At 40.0% G+C, this 12,295-nt stretch overlaps 1 protein-coding gene across 1 annotated transcript in view; it reads right to left on the reverse strand.

Moving 5' to 3' along the window:
* Window positions 1–4,920: 4,920 nt before the first annotated feature.
* Window positions 4,921–12,295, reverse strand: part of MIB1 (MIB E3 ubiquitin protein ligase 1) — a 106,364-nt gene continuing 98,989 nt past the window's right edge. Inside the window, exon 21 of the mRNA XM_084778061.1 lies at window positions 4,921–9,246. Coding sequence (XP_084634187.1) covers window positions 9,106–9,246 — 141 coding nt within the window. The 3' untranslated portion in view covers window positions 4,921–9,105. The remainder of the gene's footprint in view (window positions 9,247–12,295) is intronic.

Here is a 12,295-nt window from a genome sequence, read left to right on the forward strand (position 1 = left end):
TTACCTATATCTCTCAGCTAGTGTGACTTGAGTGGTTTCTCACGGCGACCCCCCCCCCCTTCCCGAATTGGACTCCCAGGGTCCAACAGTAGCAAACATAATTTCTTCCATAAACATGTTACAGAATTTGGCATGAAATGGTCTGTTCCTATTGCTTACTTTATTTATTTTTGGTTTTTCGAAACAGAGTTTCTCTGTGTAGCCTTGGCTGTCCTGGAACTCGGTCTGTAGACCAGGCTGACCTCGAACTCAGAGACCCACCTCCCTCTGCCTCCCAAGTGCTGGGATTAAAGGCGTGCACCAGCACTACTTGGCCTATTGCTTATTTTAAAGGCAACTTCTTTGATAGCTATCCCAGGCCCCCAGTTCTCCTGGATGGGAATACCTTTCAAAGAACGAAACTATTTAAGTGGTAAAAATAATCAGAATAAAAAAAATCAAGGGGTAGAGTTGTTCGTAATGGTTTTTTTTCTTTTTCTTTTTTCTTTTTAAACTGGGTCTCATGTAGCTTGGGTGGGCTTGAACTCACTATGCATGTGAGATGACTTTCTGCCTCTGCTATGCACATGGCATGTGTGTACCCTGACTGGGTTCCATGTCACATCCGTGACATCTATAATTATTCCATTGTCTTTATTTCTAGTGTCTCTTAATTGCTTATTTAACCTAGCTGATTTCTTTAGCTGATCATTTCAAGCTCTGACTCTTAATATTATTAATTTTCCTCCAGTAAATTCCTACTTACAAGTTTGGGTTAGATTTTTTTCCCCTTCCAAGTTCTGCTCAAATTTTTATTTCTTCTGATTAACTTGTTGCTCTTCTAGTTTCCTAAAGAGGAGGCTTGGTAAGTTTAGATCTTGATAATTTTCATTTCTTTTGATTAACTTGCTCCTCTTCTAGTTTCCTAGAGAGGAGGCTTGCTAAGTTTGATCTTGCTAAGTTTGGAAGCCATCAGCTTCCCTTGCAGGGAGGGATATATTCGCTGCTGTCTGCATGCGCCTATGTGTGCGTGAACCACCTGGCCACCTCTGACTACTTGAGATCCTTTTCCTTGCACCTCCTAAATTCTATGAACATTCATATGAGCCACCATAACCAGTATCCAAAGTTGTCTTCACTTCTTGAGATTTCCCTGACCTCTGTGTGTGTGGCTTAATCACCACTAACTTAATGACTACGATTTTTAACCATCTCTCTAGAGTTCTAGTTTAATTCCATGTGGTCTGTGAGAACATGGTGTGTTGTTCTTTTAAGTGTATGCGAAGGCCCCAAATATCTCCTTCCTTACTAATGTCCCATGTGGGCCTGAGAATTATGTGTACTCGGCTGTTGGGGTAAGTTACTCTGTAGATATCTGTGGGGAGCCATGCCAAATTCTGCCATGTCAGAAATCCTGTGCTTAGGCTGCATGCTGTGACTTTCGAATTGCTGACCTTCGCCTCACGAGGTCTTGTTTTCTAGGCTATCCTTGGACTATTTACCTTTGAAAGAAGTAGGGAAGTCCCAACTTGGAACCACCTGGAGGATCAAGGAAGTTCTTACAGGGAACTACTCAGAAAACTAGGAAGTTCTAGCAGGGAGTGATTCAGGCTATTGCATTCTTGCCTGGGGGCTAGGGTGAGTGGAATTAGAATAGATCCTATTGACCCTGCTCTCTATATATTACTAGTTGGCATTAAAGCAAGTCTTGATCAGAAATTTCTAGACATGACACGTTATTTCTCATGTCTCTGTATCCTACTTTCAATCCCCACTCCCTCTTTCAGTGAACCCTGATTCAATGTGTCCCACAGGCCGGGACACATCATTTGGCGCCCAAACAGGGACTGAAAACATGGTTGGTCAGAGAAGTATGGTCTAAGGAATAGTTTATTGCCTTAAACTTAGAATTTTTGTGTTTAATTTTTGCTTGTAAGAGACTTAACAATTTTCCAAACTGGTCTAGGGAATGGAGTTAATTCCAAACTCCGTAGCTACAAGGTATTTACAATTTTTTTGTTTCCTTGCTTAATTTTTGCTTGAGAGATGTTTCTAAAAATTTTTTTTAATTCTCAAAAAAGAGAAATAAACTAGTTTTGTCCTTGGAACTAGACATTTACAGCTGGGAGTTTTCAGCTGAGATCAAACTAGTTAAACAAGCCCAGGCTACAATGTCCTTGAGCCAGATAATTTTAGACACTACTCCTAGCTACCTGCGGGCTCGACTATTACAGAGCAGAGATGGCTACAGATACGTAGCCGGTTGGAAAGGTGGAACTAGGAGGCTGATTAACACAGGCAGAACCCTGATTCGATTTGTCCTGTGGGCCGGGACACATCAGATATCAACTATATCCAGTTGACCAATGTGTTTTCTTTGATTTCTTTCTGAACCTAGGGTCACACATTTTAGTCAAGTGCTCTACCACTTAGGTAAGAGCTGACGGTGCCTTATGCTCTACCATACAGGACCCTCCCTTGTTGTCCACCTCTTAGATTTGTTCAGACCAAACTAGTAATAATTCATCTACCACAGTTCTCTCAGTACTGGCTCCAACAGGAGTCTCTACTCCTGAGTGTCTCAGCAAGCTATGAGTCTCTTGACTACTTTTTTAGCAATGGTTTACCTGTAAGTATGGTCAAGAAGTAAAAGCTCACCTTGCTAGTTGTCTGTATTAAGCTAGGATTAACTTGACCAATAGTACTTTCTACACTGCCAGTGTTTTGCTCACATTAATATTAATTAGGAAAAAAGCATTTACATTGTTTTTAAAATTCTGTCTTTTAGACCGGTTGCAGTGGCGCACACCTTTAATCACAGCACTCGGGAGGCAGAGGCAGGTGGACTGATGAGTTCAAGGCCAGCCTGGTCTACAAAGTGAGTTCAGGAGAGTCAGGGCTACCCAGAGAAACCCTGTCTCAAAACAAACAAAAATTCTTTCAGGAAATGGTTCTGTAAATGCAAGGGCCTATCAAGAGCACACCAAAAGTATCATCTCAGGGCATCATACAGCAGCAGCACCACCGTCCAGTCTCCTTGCTGTGTCATCCGCTCACTGATGGCTTCTGTTCTGCATCTGGTCTTACACTTACATCTACAATCATTATCTTCATCGTCACCATCATCTGAGCTCATCAGTTACTGTTGGTCGTAAATGGGGAAGCTGTTAGCCAAATGCTCACTCACAGCAGTTATTTCGGCTTTCTATTTACCTCATGCTTTACTGTGTCTTCTGAACTACTGTTGCTCTAAAAGGGGGGTCAGGGGGAGGGAGGGAGAGAGAGAGAACGAGTGTGTGTGTGTGTGTGTGTGTGTGTGTGTGTTTGAGTCCTTGATCTTTGATCAAGTCTATTCTATTCAGGTTACTTTCCAAATACACCTTAATCCTGAAAGAGACGGTGTTAGGATGTGAAAGTCCCTTTGATTCTTGTTGGTCAGAGACCCCTGACATGTGAGCACTTACAATAAGAGTCTTCTAAACATGGATGCTGCGTTCTTACACTGAGTTGGAAAGAGTTGTCCTTGTTCCTCAAAGATAACATTAATTTTCTTTCCAATAATAGGATTTTTTGGACACATTGAGATCTGCTCTCAAATGCCTTAGAAATAAAAATTCATTTATATTATTATAAAGAATAACTTCTAAAAAAATCAGAGAAAAAATACACCACATGTTTTATTAATGGTAAATGTTTGCATTTATTCTAAAAAGCTTAGTTTTTACTAAGCTTTTTTAAACAAAAGCTAATAAGCAAGAATCATTTTTCCATACAGAAACCTTATCCATCAACAAGACTTAAATTTATTCCAACATTGAAAGCTAAAAAGAACTGGAAAAATTACAAAGCAAAACACTTGAGTCAACCTTTTTTCTACCAGTTGAATATACTGTACTTAAAATGGCAGACACATACTGAAAGAAACACAAAAACATGCATTTAGTCTACAGATCAGCATTAAGAATGACATGCAATTCATGATTTCCTTTTACCTAATTAATTAACGAAGGGTTTGGCTTGGTTTGGCCTCCACTTGAGAGGAAGATGACCTGTTTCCCGAACTGATCCTTTCTGCCCTAGACACGAGCATGAGCTCTCCTCTCCACAGCCGCCCTGTAAGGTGATGTGCATAATGACAGCAAACACCACTTTTCTGGTAACAGTGCCATGGCCTTGATAATCATTTTCACAAAACCAGAACCAAGTGCAGCGGCACAACACTTCCCTCAGAGAACGTGCAAACCCAGCACACGCAGTCTTTTGCAGTGTGATTAGGAGCGTACTGGACACTGCCTACAAGGCTTTTAAGTGCTGCCAAGTTAATAGTTCTTTCAAGGCACTGAAGACATATGCAGATGGAGTTTCCAAAATATATTAACAATTGCTTAAATGGTTAAAAAGCCCTGAGTCAGAACTTTCAATAGCTTCCTGAAACTGTACTCAGATAAAATGGCATATTTGCTTATTTCATAAAAAATTAGAAAACCACTTTGCTTTTGAGAAAAAAGTCATGTTTATGAAATAAAATCAAGAGAACTCTACAGGGCAACCCAAATACTCAGCACTACATCTTTCCTAGGCAGCCTACACATCAATTCAAAACTTTTAGATTTAGGCACCAAATTAATGGGACAGGTCACTTTCCCTGTACTTCTATTGCTTAAATTCTCAAAAAAAAAGAGGAAGAAAACCTAACTTTAACCTAAGGTTCTTTCCTTTTCACTAACAAATAAGACAAGATGCTAAAAGGGGGAAAGAAAAGCAATATTCTGGTAGAAAAGGAGGTAGAAAATGCCAAAGTAGCAACTTAACTTTATTAACTGTCCACTCCTATTTTACACTGTAGTTTACTCACCGCCAGCCACTTATCAGCCAGTGACGCTCAGGTCAAAAGATTTCTCCCTCACTGCAGTGAAGCAACACACACGAGACCACACTGAGCAGCTTCCTCACATTTAATGTTTAGAAACATACAACTGTAATTACCAATACTGCTGTCGCACACGCATGTTTGTGTGTGAGTCAAAAGGGTATACATGATTATCAAGTAGTATAAGTAAGCTCCTATTTTAAGAGTCAAGCAAGCTAAACTAGGCTGCCATTTTCAAAGAAAAATGTATTCTGAGACTTTGACAGGTACACTCAGTGACAATTGATGTTTACAACAAGGCACAAATTACTTGTGAAAATCTATTACCATCCCAAAGCCAGAAAACCAAAGCCAACTTATTTCTCATATTTAAAATATGTTTCCCACCTCTGGCTCAAAATGAAATAATAAACATTTTCAATTAATATACATGTAAAAATAACAATTATGGCAGAGGAGAGATGCCCTTCCCTCAAATTTCAGGAACCTGATATCTACCTAGGTTTGTATCTTGCAAACACAAATGACTCTCCTTGCTTTATTTGTAGTCAGAACCCTACTGCACAGAGGAAAGAAAGGAAGAGTATTTGACAGATGCGGCATTTCAACTGTGCAGGATGACGCTCCACGCTTGTTTCCCAACAAAGGGAGTGACATGTTCAGAAGTCAGGATGACAAATTTTATGATATGTGGTTCTCATTACAAAAAAAGCAAAACAAAAATGTATTCCGTGAGCCAGTTTTTATATAAATTTTACTATAAACGTTTCAGACATTCTAAAAGGATAAGTACTTTTTCTTTTAGAACTTAAAAAAGCAAGTTGTGTTAATCTGTAATTTACAAAATAAATGGCAAGCCATATGAAAAAAACTGACCTAATAATCCTTTTTATTTTATAATTAAATATGCCCTCTCCACTAATACTGTGCAAATCCTACACACTGCTTCCTGCATCTGTGCTTATTGTTTTTTGTTTCCTACTTGTTGCAGCCCAATGTCCTAAACCAACTCTGTTCCACTTAGCACTGTCCTAGTTCACAAGTTTAACTCTTCCTAGTCCAAAAAGTGTCCAGAATTCAAAATAAACAAAGAACATCTATGAGGCAACACATGATTACCCAGGATGCTCTTATGTGTAAAAATGACCCAGCAAGGTTTGAATTTTTAACTAGACAAATCTTAAGCAGCATGCATTTTCAACATTCTAAAGTAAAATGTTCTTTCAGGCTAAAATCATCAAAAATATAAATTTAAGAAGTTATTTCCAGTTAATTTTACATTTCAGTAGACTTCTGGTTAATCTGCCATTATTAAATTACAAATACCTTAAGCATAATTCAGGCAACAAAACTAAATACTTGCCTAGTACAATATTCCTACACTAATATAAAATTGTCTTCTCTTGAAAACCTTGCTCCCAGTAAAATTATGCATGTATACAGCCCAGATAAGAATGTTAAACTGTGTGAACAAGGGCCATTGTGCTAGCACCATCTGGCAAATTGTATATATTTAGAGTGAGAAAGCTGACAGTCTTAACTGAATAAAGGAGAAGATGTGGTAGGGTGAGGAGTGCAGAAAGGGAATCCAAATATTGTTCCCCACAGCTCTCCTGAGACAGCAGCGAGGGATGCTAACAGTGTCTCAGGATCTTGTCCTTCTGTCCAACTGCAGCACACACTGCGAGTGTACCAAGATGCTGACCTCCCTATCAGTCCCTGAAGTCCAATACTTTAAAAAATGAATGCATGTCATGTAAAAATAATTCTAAGGGAATTAAGACTTCTTCTGAGGCACAGGAAACAGAGTTTGGGTAACAAGAAGGAAATATACCCAAGGGGCCAAGTACTGTGACGAGACTAAGAGGTAGCAGTTTCAGAGAGTGAGGGAGGAGTCACTGGCATGAGTCAGTTCTTGGTCTGTCTCCTGTAAACCCAGAACAAATTAACAATAACTTTAGGTTCCTGAAGACTGAATAGAAGACTATCTTGTATCCATAGCATAAGCCCCAGGTCTCCAGCACTGCAGACTTTACGGCTTCCCTCACAGACAGTCTCCTAAAAGACTGTGCTCTGCCATGGAGGAGACATGCTGGAGCTAGTCAGCTCAGGAGACAGAGAACAGGGATGTGAGTGAGATGCAGCTGTTGCCCACGGGTTCTTGCATTCACAGACTGCAGCAGCCATCCCTCCTTGCCTGATGGCGAGGATAAAGAGTTGGGCAGCCTATGGCAAGGAAGAAAAGATCCTCACTTTGGCTATTTCCAAGGCTGTAAGAAGATAGTCTGTCTCTTTTATGTAAACATCGTGTCATCAGATGTATTTTTTTTTTAACTTCAAATTGTATTTAGAAAATAGCCTCATTGGTTCCTTACTACATAGCTAGAGTCAGAACATAACATTCCTAATTTGAAACTGATAAAGACTACTCCATCCAAAATGATTACTAGCTGTTGGGTGTGGTGGGGTCCTCATCCTATAATCCCACAATTTGAAAGGCAGAGGCAGGAAGATCATGAGGTTGGGACCAGCCTGAGCTACACAGTAAGTTCCTGGCCAGCTTGGAATACATAGCGAGACTCTTTTCTCAAAAACACAAAAGAGAAATACAGCAGTTACTCAGCTAACTGCGGATATGGAACTGCGGAGTCTGCAATGCAGCCAGCACAGCTCACTATGAACTATGAGGCCTGGCAAAGGTGGTGGCAAGTAAACCACCAGCAACAGAGTGCAGCCAGGCTAGACTCTGCTCTCCCACCAGCAACAGAGTGCGGCCAGGCTAGACCCTGCTCTCCCACATTTAGTTGCTACAGCAGAAAAACAGAGACAAGCTGGACAGATTTAAATGGGGGGAATTATTCCTAAAGAACACTATACTTAAGTTTATACACAGTACATAGTAGACACTATTGTAAACAGCTATTTCTTATAGTCTAGTAGTGAGGAATCTCCAAACATTTATGCGTATATTTACGCTAGATACAAAGATTACTCATTTAAAGAAGATAAAATGCTTAGGCGCCTAGCCAAGTCAACATGTCATCACATGCTTTCCCATAAATGCCCCACACCCCCTTCTAAGTAACTACCCGACACTAAGCTATGTAGTATATCTGAGTCAATGGGGGCAGTTTAAAGAGTATTCATCTGTAGGTATGAAGAAAAACTATGTTCTTTATAGTAGAAACTACTATCTGAGGGAGAATGGAAGTAAGGCTTCTGATGAAGGTAGAATCCGTAACACTGTCAGAATGAACAGACGTACAGAGAAGATTGCTGCCTCTAACAGTGCAGCACCCAGCTGAGCAGACCTCAGAGGCACAGACGGGACAGTGTGCATGCACTGATGAGACCAAGCCCAAGCCAGCTGTCACTGCACACAACGGAAGTGACTTTTCACACATGTACAAATGGCTGGTCCAGCAGTGACAAGTTAACACAAGGAGTGCCGCAGTAGCGGCCAGGTAGGAGGTGCGCCTGCACCTTTCTGTGCTAGCCTTCAGTTCTTACTACAATTTTGATTTTTCTTTTCACATCTACTGTTGATTTTGAAATTAGTCATTTATTTAAGTTTTCCTTTTAAGTCTAGAAAATAAGGTAAATCCATTATTCTCTTAGCCCATACCTCCACTTACCTAAAAATTCATAAACAATCATTTGGATAACTTCTAGTTATCTTGAAATGCAAACTCTCCTTCAGTACTGACGTAGCCACGTGGCAGCTCCACTACTTTTATCATTTAACACATGTGACACAGTCTGACTTGCCACACTCACCTTAGGTATGACTTTTTGGAATAGCTATGTCAGTTCACTAAGTGAAATCATGACAATCGTGAAATCACGACAGAATATTGACTTTTTAAGTCAGGTTCTAAGGTTTAACATATTTATAAATTAAAAAAGAAAAATGCAATAAAAACATGTCAAAGGAGGTCCTTAAAGAATTTTCCTCTTCAAAGCCAAAAGCAAATTTTCTATGAATTGCCATGGATTTGATTTTCCAAATTTAAGAGGGAAACACACACACACACACACACACACACACACACACACACACACACACACACGCAATTTCAAACACTGTATGATGTTTTCGTTGTGATGGTGGTACTATATAGTCTAATTACATTCTAAGAAGGAAATTATGAAATTACAGATTAGCCCATTAGATTAAACTTCCCATTAGCTTTAGAACTTACTAAGACCTCATGATCACATACTTTAGAACTAACAAAACACTCTGTGTTTCTTAATCAGTACAAAAGAATCCTCCGTTCAATTGCCTTGCGACAAATTGGGCATTCACTCATTCGGTCTCCACAGAGCTGGCATGTCCCGTGGCCACAGAGGAAAATCATGTTCTTCAGACGATCCAGGCACACAGGGCACATTGTCTGAAATGGAAGGAGACAATGAGTGAACGTGAGCCATTAAGTATAACATGACAACTCTTTCATGTCATTAGTTTTCTCTTCTGGTTTTGAACAAATAACCTATTGCTTTTCAGAAATAAAAATTTCAGGTTTTGTTTGTTTTTTTGAGACAGGGTTTCTCTATGTAATAACTAGGGCTGACCTGTACTTGCTTTGTTGACCAGGCTGGCCTCAAACTCACAGAGAATCCCCTGCCTCTGCTTCCCAAGTGCTGGGATTAAAGGTGTGTGCCCCCACACCCAGCTGCTTTTTGTTTTTTGAGGGGGGATTTGAGACTAGGTGTTGTTATGGAGCCTTGGCTGGTGAACTCACTATGTAGACCAGGCTGCTTTCAGACTCAGAACAGGTCGACCTGCCTCTGCCTCCCAAATATTGGAATTAAAGGTGTGTGCTACCACCCTCAACTTAAAAATATGTTAGTTACTTAAAAATTAGTTGTTCAAAAATTGTTATATCAAAGCATCACTCCTATGAAACAAATATTAGTTATTCTTTCAAAATAGTATAAAGGTGATACATAAAACAAACATTATGGAGCTCAAGAAACACCCCAGAGGTTAAGTACTCTTACTGCTGCTCTTGCATAGGACCTGAGTTTGGCTCTCAGCATGCAACACACTGGCTCACAGGTCCAGGGGATCTGACCTCCACTGCCTTCTACATTTATGAGATGCACATAAACTCTTGCTCACAAATACATATAACATAAATGAGAACACATCCTGAAATAACTATTATATAAGTAAATAATGCTAATTACAAAAGGAGAATGATCAACAGATGAAAGCAGGCCTGCTGCCCCTGAAGCCAACTTGCCACCTCCAGGTGCCCAGGTGTCTCTGTGTGGCACTGAAGTGGGGTGCAGTGGTGGGGGCCGCTGAAGGCCCTTGCTAGGCACTATGCTGGACACAGCACACCCAGTCCTCTCAGTAGTCACTTCCAGGCTTAGCCTGGTTCAGAACACCTTCAGGACACGTCAGCTGGTAACGTGTGGCCCCGAGGTCTCGCTGCACTACTCTGCTAATAAGACTGAGGAAAACATTAGGTATGTGCTTTTGGCTACTCTAGTAAGAAGTCATGATTTTTTCATAAAACATACTTTACAAAACCCCATTTTATGCTAATGTAACAGTTATTTTGAGTTCTCTCTCCCTGCTAACACAGAAAGAAAATGAACAGGAATGCCTGGATTACTACATGAGGCCTCAAGTCTATGGCAATGCAGCTAGTAACCTTGATGATACTAAGACCACCATAAAAGACAAATAAAACTGCTACAATTATCTATCTTGAAATTTCAAAAAAAGCAAGATTGGGGGTGTGTATGTCACATTTTTAGATTTTTAGAAAGTCAGCCCACTCATTTAGTGGCACTAAAACAGCTTCATTCCACTAAAACTTTCAAGAACTCTGAGCCCCTAGGCTAGGGTTGCAGCTCAGAGGTGGAGAACTTGCCCAGCATTTATGAGGCTCTAGCCTCTAGCCTCCATTCAGAGGGGGTGGGGGAGAAACCCTGTGTAATTAATAGCTTGTATTTCTAAAAGGAAACACATTTGTGTTATTCTTTCTTTTCTTTTTGCTTTGTTTTTCCAGACAGGGTTTCTCTGTGTAGCTCTGGCTGTCCTGGAACTCACTTTGTAAACCAGGCTGGCCCCGAACTCATGAAGATCGTTCTATGTCTCATGGGAAAGAAACTGAAACACAGGGAGCTTCAAAATTTTTTAATTGTTTTATTTATTTTTTTTAAAAAAGATTTATTTATGTATACAAGTGCTTTATCTGCATGCATGCACAACAGAAAAGGGCATTCGGTAGTGAGCTGCCATGTGGGTGTTAAGAACTGAACTCAAGACCTCTAGAAACAAAGTCTTAACCTCTGAGCATCTCTCCAAGCCCAAAGCTGCTTTACTTTATGTTAGAATGAGTCAAAATGTTCCCACCTACATTAATAACCTTACATAAATATGAATGCAGGAAACGAAGAGGCTTCCCACAGCAAAAGCAGCTGTCAACAAGGAGACAATCTACAGTCAGTCATGGTGGCACACATGCTCCCAGCACTCTGGAAGCAGAGGCAGGAGGATCACTACAAGTCTGAGACCAGCCTGCAATACAACACCTGATGACGACCTTTGTCTTCCACTACAAATATACACATACATGCACAGTCATAAACATATATACCTCATAACTAATTAATTAAAATAAAAAGAGGAGACAACTTCTATCAACTACGTATTACACAGGAGATAAAACTCCAAAAAGTAAACAATTATCCAACCAACAAATGGATAACGAATCAAATAGATAATTCTCAAAAGAAAAAATACACGGCCAAGAAATATCTTAGAAAGTATTCAACATCAGGAAAATTAAAACTACTTTCATCTCACTCAAGTCAGAACAGTTGTCAAAAACAAACAAAAAAAAAAACAAAAAAACAAAAAACTTCATCTCACTCAAGTCAGAACAGTTGTCAAAAAACAAAACAAAACCATACTAGCAAGCATGTAGACAAAGAGAAATCCTATACATTCGTGGGGCACATGCTGATGCCACCGCTACAGAAAGTATTATGATTCTTTCAAAACAAACAAACAAACAAACAAACAAAAACCAACTAAAGCCAGAACTACTGTAAGATCTAGCTGCCCCACACCTTGGACTCAGTATAGCACAGGTAACTCCACCCACATTCATTGCTGCACTGCACACAGTGTGTGGACAGCCCAGACGGCCATCAACAGACTGTGGTACATAGAAATGGAATTCCACCATGAAGAAGAATGAAATGATGACACTGGTAGCAAAGTAGAAGGAGCTGGAAATCCTGTTACACGAAGCAAGTCAGCCTCAAAAAGCCAAATATTTCTCATGTGCATAATCTAGACGTAACTTTCCACAAATGCATGTATATATCCATATTGATTAGATGCGAAGCAAAATGAGGAGTACAAGGGACACAGGAAGGCAGGGGTCTAAGAACACAATGGAACACAGGAGACAGAGA

This window comes from Acomys minous (assembly GCF_964271855.1).
Source record: "Acomys minous genome assembly, chromosome: 4".
Taxonomy (NCBI): Eukaryota; Metazoa; Chordata; class Mammalia; order Rodentia; family Muridae; genus Acomys; species Acomys minous.